The following is a 17,592-nucleotide window of genomic DNA, read 5'->3' as shown; positions in this document are numbered from 1 at the left end:
ATTTGATTATCCAATAAAGAGGGCTTGAATATTTTATTTGTCAACCTTTTCATTTCCAACATCGCAGTACCTTATTTTTTTTAATTCCTTCCTGCTTACTGATTGCAGGGATTCAGGGACAGTAAAATACTTGGGATGATCCAGATTCTGCAACATAATAAATCCAAGGGATCCTTAAAACTTTTTCCAATTTTAAAATATCTTGTAAAATATCCCTGTTAAATGTGGGTTCTTCTTTAGTCCAAACACGATGCCACAATAAGACTGGCTCAAGTTTAATGATGTCAGTCAGATACGATAATCCCATTTCGGCATGAAAAATGTAGGTAGGTGTTGTTCTGGGTACAGACATTAGATATCTTAAAAATATATTTTCCACTACTTGTAAAGAGTTGATATTTGCAATACCCCAGAACCCGGACCCATAGGTTGCGGTAGAAATACATTTAGCCCGATAATTTTGTAAAAGTTCCACTGGTGGTCTTTTCCCTAAACTTTTCGAAAACTGGGTGAGTGAGGATATAGTGTTAATATAACTAAGTTTTTTAGATCTCATTTCCTGTGCCCACATGTCGTCTTGGTGGAGCATATGGTGGAACATAACACCCAAATATGAGAAGGATTTTGTTGTTTCTTTCTTTTGATCCGCAATAAACATTTCCCGAAATGTTTTTCTCCCAACACCACATCTTATAAGTCTTGGACGTGTTCACTGATAGTCCTAGGTTCTGCATAAAATCATTAAAAGCATTCAAAACTCTCTGTAGACCGACTTGGGTTCTGGACATTAAAACTGCATTGTCTGCATATAAAAGAGCAGGGATTGAACAACCGTTAATCTTAGGGTAGTCGACGTTTTGCTCAAGTAATGCGCCCTCCAGATCATTTATGTACAAATTAAAAAGGAATGGTGCGAGGACACATCTTTGACGGACTCCCCTACGAATTGGGATTGGAGTTGTGGTCCCACCCTTAACATCAAAGCGGACTCTAGTTTAAGCTTTACAATAAAACGGCCTTAAAAAGTGAATAATTTGATGGTCCACACATCTTTTCTAAAATCCCCCTCAGTTTGATGTGTCGTACAGAATCAAAAGCAGCTGTCCGGTCTACAGAGGCTAAAAACAAATTACCATTTATCACACAAACATATTTTCCCACCAATAAGGCAAGGTTAAGAGACTGCTCAATAGTGCTCACTCCTTCACGAAATCCATACTGCAAATCGGAAAGAATATCATTATCTGATGCCCAGGCTTTTAGTCTTACTAAAATTACACGACCTAGGATTTTTGTCATTGAGTCAAGTAACGAAATGGGCCTGTAACATCTAGGGTCTTGGTGGTTTCCTTTTTTTAAAACTGGGACTATAATTGACTGTCTAGGTTGCTGGAAATGGAATGTGACAACTAGCATTCGCTACTTGCGTAACGATTGGGTCCCAAAGAGATAGGTTTGATTTAAAGTGATCGCTGGGGACACCATCTGGTCCGGGCGCCTTTCCTCCACAAGTGTTGGAGATTGCCGTCACCACCTCATCTAGGGTGAATTTAAGGTCAGAACTAAGTGATTTATTAATTAATAAAGTGTAATTCGATTTGTTTTCAAGCCAACCTATCCCCCTAAAAACCTCTGTCAAGTGCTCAACCCACTGTTCCTCTGGAATGGCAATCTCCCCCGCCTGGTTTCAAAAAAGTGCTTTTACTACCTTCCAGAAAGCACTGCTGTCCCTACTTATAGCAGCCAAATGGAGGGACTCCCAGGCTTCCCTTTTCAGGCTATCTCTTCTCACCTTAATAGCTAGATTATACGTTCTACTTGCCACCCTAGTGGACTCCTGATCTCTTGGGATAGTGTGGAGAATCTTTTTTAAATGTGTGTGTGCTTTCGTACATTGGTAATCAAACTAGCCCGTTTGTTTTGCTTTCTTGGACTTATGAAAAAAGGGCCTCCCTCACAGTGTTAGATATTGACTCAAAAGCCTCTAAAATGCTACTTGGGCCAGCTAGGTCGCTTGTACAAATATCAAATTCATCTTTACACTTAGTCACCACAGTTTTTAAAACACAATCCGGATCAACCATAGCCCATTTCAATGCATAACCATTCGTTCGATCCAATACAAGTAACTCCAAAGGCTGTGGAACCATATTAACCCTTTTTGTACTTTTTAAACAACCCTTATGAGTTACACACAGTGGAAAATGGTCACTCGGAGATATATCTCCGATGTGAAATGAGCTAATTTGAGAGGCATAGCGATTGGCCAGAGATGACCAAATGACTAGCGAAATCTGCACTATGTGCCAAGGAACTTTCAAAGAGGACGACCAGCATATCCTTTTCTTCTGTACGGCCTATGTGAAGGCTAGGAGAAAGTGGATCAAACCCCTATGCATTCTTTTGGGCATAAGATCATGTAATGAGGCATTGAGAATCATTAAATCTGATACGACTAGAACAATAGTATTCGGTGTCAGTAGATTTCTGCTCTCTATCTACTTTGTACGCATGAATAAAGGCTTAAAATTATAAGGAAAATCTTCAAATGATCCAATTCACACTGTAACCCTATTTGTCTAAACTTGTTTTTAAGTGTTTCTTATTCTGTATGTTTAACGGAAGACTGATAGATAGGCTAATTTTATTGTATATATACGACTTTTTTATCTCCCAGTTTCCCGTCTAAATGCCTCCCTAGGATTAGTTCTGTAACTTTTAATCAAAATGTTTATCCCTCATTAGCACTGTATTTTTAACCATGTTTATTCACTCTGTATCAAAAACGGTTCATGATATGTATTCTATGAATGTATCGTTGTTTTGCAAATCTTTTCTGGCCAAGTTGTGCCGAAATAAAGATGAATATGAATTTGAATATGATTGGACAGCAATAAAAAGTCAATTGTAGAATATAAACCCCGCCCACTAAAAGTGTAACCCATTGATACTGGTTCCAAGCACATTTCATTTACAAATCCTAAGTCCAGGGTGCATAACAGCTCGTTTAACCGCTCCCTAACTTTTAAATGAGTAAAATGCGTGCAACTGAGCCCTTCCTCCTCATCGAATCCACACACATTTGAGTCATCAATAAGCCACAGTCATCAATAAACCACAGTTAAAATCTCCTCCAAACAGAATCCTAGTATCATGGACACTTTTACGCCATAGAGATTGAACTTCAATTACTAACTCATTAAAACACCTTCTACATCAAGCGTGGCAATGTTATTGTACAGATTAATCAGATTTATTGATCACTTGCTGTCGATCTTAATATTAATAATTTGATAATAATCATTATCTAGCCTAGATTCAATTTTGCTAAATTTCAGAGTGTTTTTGCGATGTATGTACAGAGACCTCCCTTTAACCTATCGCCTTTACTTTCTCTTGCCTCGGTGTGTAAAGTTCTATACCTGTTAATATGTAGCGGGTTTCTAGCCCATGTCTCCTGGAGGCAGAGGATATCCTGACATCGAATAAAATCGCACCAAATTGGATTTGTCAATTTTTAGAGTAATCCTGCTATGTTCCAGGATACAAGTTTACGAAGGGATTCCTCTCCTAGGTTATCCTGGATATACATTGGTAATTTCGGCAAAGCAAGATTGATATCATGGTGCATTACAGGCTGCATTACTTTTACGCTTGTAACTCCTTCTATTATAGTTAACTGAGTGGCACATGGCAATGATAACTGATGGTGATCACTATCTAACGGCCCATGCCGAGGTTCTCCATGTCTAGGTGTGGTGTCACTGTTAAGCCAGCTCTTTGCAATAGTGGGATTGACATCATTGTCAGGAATAGATGGTTCAGGCATACTGCATATAGACCCTTGGGCTAGGCTGGGCAAATACTCTTTATACGATGCACTGAATTCTTGATTGGTTAGTCAGTCAATTGCATCTAAGGACTTAAATGCTTCAAAGTGATTGCTGGTTGGCACAGTATAATGAGAAGATCTGCTATTGAAAAGTAAAGGCTGCTGGTGATAGCACTGTTCATCAGTCATGGGGTGATAGAAAAGCCCCAAAGTGAGGATATTAATATCGTTTACATTGATCTCCCCAGTTCCTGCTCTATCAAGAATGTGCCGCACTACATTTGGAGATCAAATTGATAAAACGATGCAATCGCCTTGCAATCGTTTGTTTGACTTACCAATCCATGAAACACTTCGTGACATTTTGAATTCACCAAAAGGAGCATTATTTAGCCCTATTCTAGTACTAAGAAAGTGACCAGCTTTTTTTCCTAGAGTTGACCAGTGTTCAAAATCATTACCTAGCACTTGGGGGGATGTTTGCTAAAACCACTGTGTACGGGGTCGCTTCAGGCGGGAGGCTTAAGACCCCAATGGCGAGGCTTGGTACGCCTTACACTGCTTGTGTGCTAAAGAACCTAAATCTGCTTTCATGTTTCCCTGAGATCTTCTCTCCCCCCCCCCCAATATATTGGGCGGGATGGGATTTTTTTATGTTACTAACTGTATCGTTGAGAAGTTATGGCCCCGGTCATTCTGAATGGTCTGAGAATGTGCACTTGTCAGAGGATCAATGCTTGTGTTAGAAGGCAATTGAGTGTTCAGGTCTTGGCTACAAATCTGACTACATTTAAGATTTGGGCAATAAGTTAAAGTAGCTGTACCCTTATCCGTAGGACCATTCCCCCTGAGGAGCATAGGCCCTGACCTATACCATTATTATCGCCAACGGCAGAGCTAGTTAATTGAGGAGATGCTGCTATATCTTCAAGTGAAATTAATCTTTCTTCAATACTGCCCAACTTCTGTACCAAGGGAGCAAGGAGGTCAGTAATCAATAATCCCAAACATTAACAAAAATCATCCTCATTTGACCAAGCAGCATAACCATTCCCGCCATTATTAGCCTTGGCGTTACTAGGGAATAATGACATAGAGGAACAAGCTTTGTTATTCACAATCGGGGAGGTTAGTCTGGAAACTGTTTTGTGTGTTGCTCGTTGATTTTGTTTCTGTGCCACACATTTTCTTTCTAGTTCCCTGGTCTGGTCCCTTCTTATCACTGGTCTCTCGTTGCTTGCTGTCCTCTAGTACTAACACCGGTGCTCTGTATCTCCGGCTCTTGCTCTGTATTAAGACTCATGTCCTGAGCCAACAGATATGGGTTATTGTTAGTGATAAGGCCCGGTAAATCAGCAACGTTATCAATCGGTCGAGGAACAGTATAAATTTCCGGACCGTTACTTGAGGCAATGTCTGTACAATTGTCAGGCTGTCGTGCATAAAGGGATTGCTGGTCCAAGGATAGCCTCCGTTCAGTTAGTGCAATTTCATGCATCAGGGCAGACTCAGCGCGCACCCCGGAGCCCACCCCTAATTTGCGACTATTTATTTATGCAAGTACAGTCACGATTAACTTGAAATTTACTGAACTCATTACAGATGGAGTACCTGGAAAATACAGATGTTAGAGGGCTGGCCCAGCCCAGTCCCTTTCAGGCTCTGACTGGCACAGACGGGCCCGCCCTTGGTCCGTGCGTCTTCCTGCGTTTGTTCCGTGCTGCGGTGGGAGAGACAGCACTATAAGCGCGATGACCCCGCCTCCCCCTCACTCATGGCACTCATGGCAGCTGGTGTGTGAACAAAAACCCTAGGCAGTCAACACAAATGGCAAACAAGTAATATATAATGACAGCAAAAACTTAAAGTAAGAGAAAATAGATTTAAAAATGATCATATTTTTAATGACAACAGTTAAAAATCATACAAGTAGATGGCATAACCATCACCGCACGATGTAAACAAAGGGCTTAAAAAACATGCATATCATACATTATTATTCAAAATACACAAATACAAATTCATATCACAAATTTTTATAACAATGCACACTGTGGCGAGTGAAAGTCAAAGGAGTGAGACTCAACGCGCGTTTCGGCGTAAAAACGCCTTCTTCAGGAGTCACAAGGAGTAGTGATATCTGAAACACACATATAAAAAAAGGAAAGACAGTCTGTTATACTTCATGTTACACTGTTTATACATTTCATATAAAAGACACTAAAATGTGTATTCATAAACAAGAATAAACCAAGGTCTAAGTAATCACTGTCAAAATATCAAATCCGATATCTTGTTGCCATAACCAATTTGATAAAAACATAAACATGGAGATTGTGCCATACTCAAAAACTAAGGGAGGAGATGATGAATTCAAGGTTACATGAATTAATTGAAAAAATAAACACAAATTAGTCAAATAAGCCAAAGCTGATACACAATATAATGAAAAAATATATAATTTATGACGTTGAAATAATTAAAATCGATATTCACAGATATAATATTGATGACTGTAGTAAGTTGACATTCATAATGGTTGTGAGAACTCTTTTCTTTTTTTTACATAAATGCTTATTAGAGCTACACATATAAAATGCCAGTCAAATTACTCACTATTATTAGAGGTTTGACCAAAACTGTATGCAGGATGCAAACGATCAGTTCTTGGGCGTTTCGAAAAATACCTAAATCGCCACAACAGTTGTTTTCCTAGGATATATAAAATAATAAAAAACAGAAACTCAGATCCTGTAGTAAGCAAATTCTGGGATATATGAGCAAAGAACTAATGTTATAAAAAGGTGGACATTCCATTGATAAACACAGACATCCGGAACGTGAAACCGGAAGGCATGGCAAAGGGGGGGCTTTATAAGTATAATGTAATCGTAGTCAAAAGTATCATATTACATGACGAAGAACACTCATTCTATCTTTGGCCAGCAATAAAACTTTTGGACTCCCAAGCGGTCAGTCCCGATTTGTTAATCCCTAATATACTAAATTAGAGAGGCTGTTAACCCAACGATGTCAGCCCCTAATAATGGCGTTCGTATCTATATTGTCAATGAGGTCGGTTAACAACGAAATAGAGAAGTGAAAGAACGGGTAGAAGATGTAAACAAGGCGATTCAAAGTTCAAGATATACAAACCTGTTGTATCAGTCGCCCAAAGGCTGCAGAGAAACTGTATATTGTAAAATATCAACAGTGACGGGAAATAATTTGCAAATGTGGGATTCTAAAAGCAAAAGTAAAAAAGGAACAACTATGTTAAAATGAATTCATATGGGGATCGAAAGAAATTATATGGCCAAGACGTCGAAATTCTAGTATACAAAATATCTACCTTAAGCGGTGAAGCCGTTTAGTGAATCCGACTCGGTGGTAACAGTGTATGGATTACTCAGAAGTTGTTTAGTAATGTCTCATCATCGGAGCCTCCTTATGATGATAGGAAACTGGAGAGTCAAAGCACACATAGTGAAAATATAAATGTTTGTTCACGCAATATATAACGGCAAAAGATGGTTTTGGTCTGCAAGCCTAAGAATAGACGATAGTTATTCGAGCGAGGCTTACCTTTAAAAACCGAGTAAAGGCAGGATAATGCCCTCAGACGTCCGATGTTGCAGCGTACGAGTCCGCCGCACAGTCGAAGCAGCGGAAAGATGGTCGGAGTCCGAAAAAACTCCGACGGTATATATACTATGTCCGTGGATGATAAATGGATACACCTGGAACTCTAGGTAAGCTAGATAGAGGACTTAAAGGTGGAACAGCCCTAGGTTCGTAGTAATTTGAAAGACGGACTGCACAGGTTACCAATATCGAAAATAGAGAAAGGACCAACTCATGGCAGCTGGGTCAGGAAGTGGTGCACTCTGGGTGTTGCAGTCCTCTCCCAGAGTGTAAGTGATGATGCAGGCTGTGCAGCTGAGTGACGTTTACCTGGGACCCTCGTCCCACCAGGGATTTATTTCAGGCGTTTGATTCTGGCAGGTAAAAGGCAGGCAACAAAGAAGACTCCCGTGTCACGGGGGGGGAGGCAGCGCTATAAGCGCGATGACCCCGCCTCCTCCTCACTCACGGCACTTGCGGCACCTGGGTCAGGAAGTGGTGCACTCTGGGGGTTGCAGTCTTCCCCAGAGTGTAAGTGACAATGCAGGCTGTGTAGCTGAGTGGCGTGTACCTGGGACCCTCGTCTCACCAGGGATTTATTTCAGGCATTTGATTCTGGCAGGTAAAAGGCAGGCAACAAAGAAGACTCCCCCTCAAATATGCCTTGAAGGCTTCCCACAGGGTGGCGCAAGATTTTAGAGTTCCCTTGTTGATTGCAAAACATTCTAAAATAGCAATACGGAGTTCCGAATGGAGTAAATCGTCCTGAAGTGCCTGCCCAGGGAATCTCCACTGTCTCTCGACACCTCCCACCATGGGGATGTGTAGCTTTAGCATGACAGGGGAATGGTCGAAGAGTGCATGAAGGAAATGCGGTATGGAGCTCACCTAGGGGGGAGGGTAGACGTATGCAGCTAGTAGTCGAGGCGGGTCCATGTGTTATGTTACATAGAGATATGTGTTTGCAGGTTGGAGAGGGTTTTGCTGGTGCCAGGCGTCCACTAGTGTGTATACATCACAAAGTTCCTGTAGAGTACGCCATGCGTGAGGCTTCGTGTATGGAGCATGTGCGGTGCTATCCCATCCTTGGTTGAGTAATATGTTAAAGTCCCCCATACATATATGGTTCGCTTCAACCATATCAGTCTGTGCCTGTGGTGTAGGTAAAAGTCCAGGGTATCAGGGTTAGAAACGTGTACATTTACTAATAGGATGCAGTGCCCCGGTTGCTGTCCTGTTACCAATAGGTACCTTCCCTCTGTGTCAGTGCGAAGCTGAGACCGCTGGAAGGGCAATTGTTTATGTATCAGTATAGACACTACCCTGGCATATGAACTATAACTGTTGACCCAATGTGGATGCAAAACTGGGCGATGACTGGGTGGGGTGGGGGTTAGTGCCTCGCTTGTAAGAAGGCGATGTCTGCCTGATGTTGTTGCAGATATTGTACCGGTAGGTGTTAAACTGTTTTTCCTTGTGCTGGTTATTAAGCCCCAGAATGTACCATGTTACTAAAGTGATGTCTGCAAAGGGGTGTACCTCATTGTATGTAGTCATTAAGTGATAGGTGTAAAGGTATATGTGGTTGTGGTAGGTGTATGGTACTATCTGTGAATGGTATAAGTACAGACATTCCCAACAAACAACATTGTCCCCTACCCCCACCCATCCCCGTTCTCTTTACCCCGGGGAAAACCCCACCCCAACAGAAATAAGAAAGACATTATCCCTCACAACAGAAAGCGGTATCAGATCTGCTCATGTGTGTACCACACAAGAGGTGTGTCAATACCACGTCGGGTCTCAACTTCTTTTAGGAATAACAGGAAAAAACCATTATAGTATACCAAGTGTTGTAGACCCAGCCAATAGTGGACGTTCAGTATACTCCTATGATCAGTCGCAGTCTATACATAGCAGTGTCTTCACCATGACTTAGTATCTCTGACAGTAGAAAAGAGATCTACCCTAGCACTGGAGTGGATGTCTGACGGCGAGCCTGCGGGCTTGATACCTGTGAGTCAAGAAATTGAGATAAAGAGTACCCTGCCACTTGAACTGGCCCTTCTCCTGCCCTTCTCTCTCACCCAATGCAAGGCCATACCACGGTCTCTGAAATTCAACAGGCAGGCAATAAGCGGTCTCGGTGGGCACCCCGGATTTGGTCACGGTCCAAGGGAGCATTGGGCTCTCTTGACCACGGAGGAAGACGTGAAGGAGTCTTTACCAAACAGTTCCTTCAATAGTCTCTCAATAAACCGATCTAGGTGACCAGTATTCGGATATTCCCAATGTACAGCTATTGTTTCACCTGCTTCTGGCCTCCAAGTCTCTCTTCTTCAAAGCAATTGTTTTCATTAATTTTTCCAGAAAGAGTCCAGCTTCTTGGCCGACTGTGCCGCTCCATCCTCCAGGTCTGAGATCCTGCCTTCAGCGACGTTTAGCCTCCTTTCATGTTGATCTAGACTCTCGCCAATTGCCTTTTGTCTAAGGTGTCAAAGCAGGTATCCATGGCTCTGAACCCTGATCTTAATTCAGCCATAATGGCATCTGTGCCAGGTGCTGCCGCCATAGTGGCATCAGGCACATCCCCTCCCTCCGAGATGGCATTAGGTTTTGTCAAAAGTCAGCCAGCGCTGTTTAGGAGGGTCTCCGTGAACCATAAGCTGGGCCTAGGACAGGGTTCAGTGGAGGTCCGGGTCAGACTACCCGAAGCACTGTAGGTAGTGTTGCAATGAAAGGGCATGTAGGGAGTGGTGTACGCCGGCCACCTCGCATCTTCAGAGATACCAAGTAGCGGGTCCTAGGATACCACTGGGGGATTGAGGCGTGCGACCAGGCTGTGGCATCTGGAATAATTACGGCCCCATGCAATAACAAAGATGGTCTCTGGTGTCCAAGTTTCAGGTAAACAAAGGAAGAGTGTCCGTTGGAGAAGCATTTAGAACTGATTGTAGCACGTAAAATATGAGGCCAGATGAAAGTGGTCAGATGACTGGACCAAATTTCAAGAAAAAATGCTGGATTTTTTCAGGAAACCCTCACTCACCCTAGTGGTGACATGCTTCATCATCGGGTCCACCGGGAGAGATCGAATACCTCCCCGGTGTGCTGCGACGCCAGGAGACTGCGGAGCAGGTTGTGTGAGAGTGAAGAGTGAAAAAAGTTAAGTGTGGTTAAAAATGTCTAAAGTTGTACCAAAAAATCATTTATTAACTGGTCAACCCGACATAATAAAATTGACTATGTGCAGGGAAAACTAGCCAAATAAAATATACTGGTGTTTCCCTGTTAGGGGAAGGTCAACATGTTTCTGCCCTTTGTATGTGTGAATTTACAGGGCTTTCTTCAGGACCAATAAGCGAGTGTGTACCTCGACAGGTGTGGGCGCGCTAAGGCCCACCCTGCCAAAGGTTGTGAAAGTTAAAAATAGCACTATGTGTAAAATTGGTGCATAAAAAGTACAAACCAGTAGGCTTGGGGAATTACCTCTGTTGCGAGGAACCTAGAAGTCTGTGAACAGATAATTAGACAGACAAACAAAAACACACAAAACATAGAAACATAGAAATCAATCAATATTGATCCTTTATCATGGCCATTATTCCAATATAGTGGCGTGATACGTGCTAGCAAACCTATCAATGGCCGTGGCCGAGATGGATGAATTACAAAGTAATGGTTGTGCCCAAAGCCGGAGTGATGGGCCTCAACTAGCGCAAAGAAGTGTCATCCAGCGCGATATGTTGCACATTGGTGAGGCAACAAGTGTGTAAATGGAGACTTACAGTGTTAAGTCCAACCGTGTGGGAAGACGGGCGGCTGCCCGTGATTAAAAGACTACCTGTAGTAGGGCGACGGAGAAAAAATCCCCGAGGTGTAACGCGGAAAAGCAGGGCTACAGTCTAAATACCAGTAGCGCTGCTGGCCGTGATCTTGAGTACTAATTAAGCACACAAAATACCGGAGCGTAAAAGTGAAACAATCCTCACTTGTACATAAAGTGAACCACGCCCCATAGATTAAGGAGGGGGGTGGGAGCGACAATGGCACACCCTAATCAGGGGAGGAAAACAAAACACAGAAGGAGGATTAGGAGACCTGGCAGGATCTCAAACACATAAACTTATCTTTAGGAAGATGTCCAAAGAAGAGATCTTACGCCCGCAACGCTCTGCACCCTCTCGGCACCTAGCTGTCCCCCGCTGGATCTCGTGGATCTTTGTGAAATAGAAATAGAGACGGTCTCTCGCTCTCTCAGCCTCTTTTTCACATGCATCTGATAAGCTTGCTGGTCAAGCCTCGTCTTCATTCCCTAACAGAATCCCGCCTTGAGCGGTCTGCTCGCGAGACCACGGGGCTTGCACTCCAAGCCTCGTTCTAGTCTCAGCGCTTCTGATTGGCAGACGCACTGCCCCCTCCCTCTTAACGCCGGGCTCGCCCTTCGCTCAGGATCCACGAGATCCAGCGGGGGACAGCTAGGTGCCGAGAGGGTGCAGAGCGTTGCGGGCGTAAGATCTCTTCTTTGGACATCTTCCTAAAGATAAGTTTATGTGTTTGAGATCCTGCCAGGTCTCCTAATCCTCCTTCTGTGTTTTGTTTTCCTCCCCTGATTAGGGTGTGCCATTGTCGCTCCCACCCCCCTCCTGAATCTATGGGGCGTGGTTCACTTTATGTACAAGTGAGGATTGTTTCACTTTTACGCTCCGGTATTTTGTGTGCTTAATTAGTACTCAAGATCACGGCCAGCAGCGCTACTGGTATTTAGACTGTAGCCCTGCTTTTCCGCGTTACACCTCGGGGATTTTTTCTCCGTCGCCCTACTACAAGTAGTCTTTTAATCACGGGCAGCCGCCCGTCTTCCCACACGGTTGGACTTAACACTGTAAGTCTCCATTTACACACTTGTTGCCTCACCAATGTGCAACATATCGCGCTGGATGACACTTCTTTGCGCTAGTTGAGGCCCATCACTCCGGCTTTGGGCACAACCATTACTTTGTAATTCATCCATCTCGGCCACGGCCATTGATAGGTTTGCTAGCACGTATCACGCCACTATATTGGAATAATGGCCATGATAAAGGATCAATATTGATTGATTTCTATGTTTCTATGTTTTGTGTGTTTTTGTTTGTCTGTCTAATTATCTGTTCACAGACTTCTAGGTTCCTCGCAACAGAGGTAATTCCCCAAGCCTACTGGTTTGTAATTTTTATGCACCAATTTTACACATAGTGCTATTTTTAACTTTCACAACCTTTGGCAGGGTGGGCCTTAGCGCGCCCACACCTGTCAAGGTACACACTCGCTTATTGGTCCTGAAGAAAGCCCTGTAAATTCACACATACAAAGGGCAGAAACATGTTGACCTTCCCCTAACAGGGAAACACCAGTATATTTTATTTGGCTAGTTTTCCCTGCACATAGTCAATTTTATTATGTCGGGTTGACCAGTTAATAAATGATTTTTTGGTACAACTTTAGACATTTTTAACCACACTTAACTTTTTTCACTCTTCACTCTCACACAACCTGCTCCGCAGTCTCCTGGCGTCGCAGCACACCGGGGAGGTATTCGATCTCTCCCGGTGGACCCGATGATGAAGCATGTCACCACTAGGGTGAGTGAGGGTTTCCTGAAAAAATCCAGCATTTTTTCTTGAAATTTGGTCCAGTCATCTGACCACTTTCATCTGGCCTCATATTTTATGTGCTACAATCAGTTCTAAATGCTTCTCCAACGGACACTCTTCCTTTGTTTATTTGCTTACTGACTGGGGACTAAGAGTGCCCTTGAACCCTCTCTCTCTCTTTGTTGATTGTGTCCAAGTTTCAGGGCCTATCCCACTTGATCACGGCTGTGAACTCGCCAGCTCAGGCCGCAGGCACAATGCAGGGCTAGTGCATTGGGGGGAGGGGGGAAGGCGAGGCACAGGTAGCCAAAAGGCAAGCAGGCCGGTCACGACCCGTTACCTGGCTCACCCACTGTCCCTGTCACTGCGGAGCCTCCGGGAAGAGCACAGGCCAGTCTTAACTCGGCCTATGTTTGTCGTCTGTGGTGCAGTTCCACTCCGGGTTACTCGGCGAGCCACACAATTCCTCCCGCACACTTGCAGCTCCTTCAGAGGACTCCGTCCCGTCATTCCGCAGTCGTGTTCCCTAGCTGCCCTCTCACACCGCAAGCCTCCGCTCCTCCGGGCTCCCCAGCAGCAGCAGGCCCGGTCCGCCAGAAGCCTGCTCCTCTAAAGGTCTTGGTCCTCAAGTACCTGAGCCGCCACCTCCTCCAGGGCAGCCCGGGCATGTGGCGTAGTTCCAGGAGGGCAGATTTGTTGGTGCCTTCCTGCTCAATTGTTTTTGGGCCGGACCAGGCCTCAGGCAGGCCACAGTGGCGCAGATGTGCATTCTGGCAAGTATTACAGTGCCCTCGCCTTTTTCATCATATCAATCCACTCCCTGGTGTTGTTTTAGTCTGATTATGTGGCTGTACCACGAGGGTCAGTATGTGGCCAGGATGGTGGGGATGCTGCCAGAGCTGCAAAGCTACGCAGCCATCTTGGCCGGCAGCTTGGCCACGCCCCCACCCTAATTTACTGTTTAGTAACATTCTTACTGGTACAGGGGTGATCAAGATTGCCCCATCCCTTTACGGAGCCTTGTATTTTATTTTGTGTAAGCATGTGTAAGATTTGTCCCATCCCTTTACGGATCTTTGTATTTTTTTATGTGTAGTCATGTGTATGCTGAAAGACTTTGCGTTTGTTTTGTTATGCTACTTTTTGGAAGGTTATCCATTACGTAGCCTGAGGAGATTGTTCTGCTAATAAGGGCCATCAGTCGATTATTGTGGCTTTGTTGCAACCTTGTGCGCGTCTAAGTGTGGTATGTTTAAGTTAATTTATTCTTAATGGACGGTTAGGAAAATTGGTGTGGGTTTATGAAAGTGATGCTGAGGTGTCAGCGCTTACTCTATTTGGCAGTGGTGGTGTAGATGGTATGTTCTGTAAGGCGAAGGATAGATGCAGCCAGAATAATGCCATTGTTGGATACTGAGTGCTGTTGCGAGTTTAGTGATTGTTAAATACTTGGCATCTTGGAACTGTGATGAATGGTTGTGAACCGTGTTGTTTAATGGGTTGTGTTGGAGGAACATTCGCTTTGTGATTGATGCTGCATAAGATTATGATAATAGAATGATAATAGAAAATCCAGTTTTCAGATATTCAGCTCTTTACCTTGAATTTTGCTACTAGTCCCACAATGAAACAGATCATTTACCTTTTTGTCAACTATGTCCAGTTTAGGTACACCTAAGGAAAATGTATACGTTCCATCTGGTAATAATGTTTTATTCTGTTTTCTTCAAACTCCAGGGCAGCTCTGTGTGGAGGACGTGCCAGCCATGGTGCTGTGTAAACCCAAACTGCTTCCCTTAAAATCGGTCACACTAGAAAAACTGGAGAAAATGCAACGAGAAGCTCAGGAAACCATTCGTCAACAAGAATTGGCTCAAAGGGAACAGCTGCAGCTCACTCAGCAATAGATTCCGAATTTAAAACATCTGTTATGAAATTGGGACAGCTGTGTGGTATCAGGTTTTTAGATGCATGAATGTTGTGCAAGCACTTTTTATCTGCAAGCAAAGACGCCACTCCCCTGATTCTACGTTCGCCGGTAATGCAAATCATTTGAGGTTACTGGTGCTCTAGTGCTGCATTATTTTCTCTGCGCATTTTTCATCAGAACCTGACAGAATTCGTGCTAGGATGTGAACGTTCCTTCGTAGCTTTGTAGAGAAAAACCTAGAGTATTAGTGGGTGCAGAACTCGCAATCGGGAGTTACTAATGCACCCGTATATACCTCTTCCAATGTAACTGGCAACGTACAATGGGGCTCGAAAATATACATTCCCAGCGAAAATGTATATTGCAGATAAGATCAAATAAAGGCTACATATCACAGTTGCAGAGTTTTATATGTTTGTAGAGGATGCAGAGTTGTCGAGCTAATTAAAATGATGCTAAACACGTTCAACTTTAAATCAGTCAGTGAAATAAGAAGGTTGGTTGGAGGATGAAAATGTATCATTATCTTTTGAGATTCCACTAATATTTTAGCCAGGGGTCTCCAACCTTTTCTGTAATAAGAGCTTCTTATGTTCAGTGAATATCCTCTTGAGTAAGAAATATTATTAGAAATGTGACAGCCACCACGCCAGACAAGATGACATTAGTTGCCACCATAGGCAAAGATTATCAGCAGTGATCACTTCAGTGTATCAGGCAAAGATGCTAGTAGTATTGAAACACGCTCTTTCAATAAGAAATGCCTCTACATGGGTAATACATAACAGACATAGATGCAATGCCCCTGGCACAAAGTTAATAATATTAGTCATAAATATTCCTAACACGGTTTACATTTTTTTTAAAACTCCAATATCTGCTTTAACCCCTTCCATGCTCATGACGGAACGGTTCCGTCATGAGCTACGGTTGAGCTGTGCTCATGACGGAACCGTTCCGTCATGACCACGCCCGTTTTTATTACGGCCCAGCACCGGAGGGGGAATCGCGGTCGCGCTGAAGAGGTTAAGTCGATTTTGAAAAATCAACCATTTTTCACCACCCCTCAGCCCCGAACACATGCTTTTAAATTTTGGTATACAAATATTATTTCAACCGAGCATAAGCTTCCTATGTAGTTGACTACGCTGCACATAGGAGAGCCACTTAAAGGTAGCTGGAGAGCTAGCGGTAGCTCACAAGTTACTCGACGCCTGTTTAGGCCGTCTTCCCCCTCATTCCAATGTTTTAGTTACAACGGTTTCACTATCCTGGTTGTTTACATAAAAAATGTTCATGTACTATCCCTTATGTCATCTTTAAAGTGTTTTATTATTTATTAAAACTTTTATTTAATATGCATGCGGACAGACCCTGGCATCTTGTTTTTCACTTTTTAGTTGTACAAATTGACAGCGTACTTTGAAATTGGAGCCCAATTAGGAGAGTTTACTCACCAACAGCCTCGCATGGATTGATATAATCTCAATGTAATAATTTAAATAATGCTCAATAAGATCGGTATTGAAACATGTTTGTTTAATTTACTTTTCTGTTTTGCCAATTTTTTTCAAGCTCTTTAGCTTACACTTCCGATTTACACGTCAATAAAATGTACATAACTACAGTGCGAGTATTTCATGTCCAGAATTTCCTTCACAGATTTGTTATTTACCCATGTATCTCGGACCTCTTTGAAAAAGTTGTCCTTTCTTAATGCATTAGTTCATTCAAATGTATTTAGAATGTAATTTAATAATCAGACTTTTTTCCTTCATTCCACATATAAATTGTTTCCCTCCTCATGGGGCAATGTTCATTTTTTGTCCGTGATCATAAGTGGTCTTGCATGTAAAGTTAAAATTAAATTGCATAGATTTTTAACTGATAGTTGTGTATGTGTTTGCTTTCCTTTTTAAAAATGTTTTTATTTGAAGCTTTGTGTACACTAGACCAAAGGCTTAAAGGTGTAGTAGCTTACTTACCCCAGCAGTGCCCTCAGTCAGTGTAAGTACACTTTAGTACTGCCCCTTAGGGTGATTTTCAAGGACTGCCCAGTTTCTTGTCCTGTTCCTGTTTACATTGTTTACAACTGTTTACATTGGACCAACGTGTGACAGTCTTATGTGTCATTGATCCAAGCAGAAAAATGTCATCCAGCCATAGCAGAAATGTCCCGAGAGGCGTAAAAGTAGATCCTTAGCCGAGTGACTCTTTTAGCAGCAAGAATCCCCAGCAGCAAAAATTGTGACATGTACCACATTAGATTTCGCTACCAACAATAATTCCTGGAAGGTCACCTGACACCATCACATTACTAATAAAAACTCATGCACTCTCCCCTTATCAACAGGACTCTGTATGTTTGAGTATCACTGACAACTTGTGTTACTTGATGGGAAAACCCTATTCCAGAGACTTGAAAAGCTAATGAAACGAATGCTGCTATACATTCATTTGTTGGCGGGGCTACCGTTTAGAAAACGCAAATATTCCCAACTAGCATATTGCAAATTAAGGATTATGTGTCACTAAGTCGGCTAGACAACCTTCATTACACATTTACACAA

The 17,592-nt window shown here is 42.9% G+C and overlaps 1 protein-coding gene across 1 annotated transcript in view; it reads left to right on the top strand.

The window, feature by feature from the left end:
* BBIP1 (BBSome interacting protein 1) overlaps positions 1 to 16,910 on the top strand; it is a 62,392-nt gene extending 45,482 nt beyond the window's left edge. The window contains exon 3 of the mRNA XM_078643770.1: positions 14,830 to 16,910. Coding sequence (XP_078499896.1) covers positions 14,830 to 14,999 — 170 coding nt within the window. The 3' untranslated portion in view covers positions 15,000 to 16,910. The remainder of the gene's footprint in view (positions 1 to 14,829) is intronic.
* The last annotated feature ends 682 nt before the right edge of the window (positions 16,911 to 17,592 follow it).

Source organism: Lissotriton helveticus, chromosome 5_1 (assembly GCF_964261635.1).
Source record: "Lissotriton helveticus chromosome 5_1, aLisHel1.1, whole genome shotgun sequence".
Taxonomy (NCBI): Eukaryota; Metazoa; Chordata; class Amphibia; order Caudata; family Salamandridae; genus Lissotriton; species Lissotriton helveticus.
The sequence above is the reverse complement of the archived record's forward strand: the minus strand, read 5'-3'. Positions and strand labels throughout refer to the sequence as shown.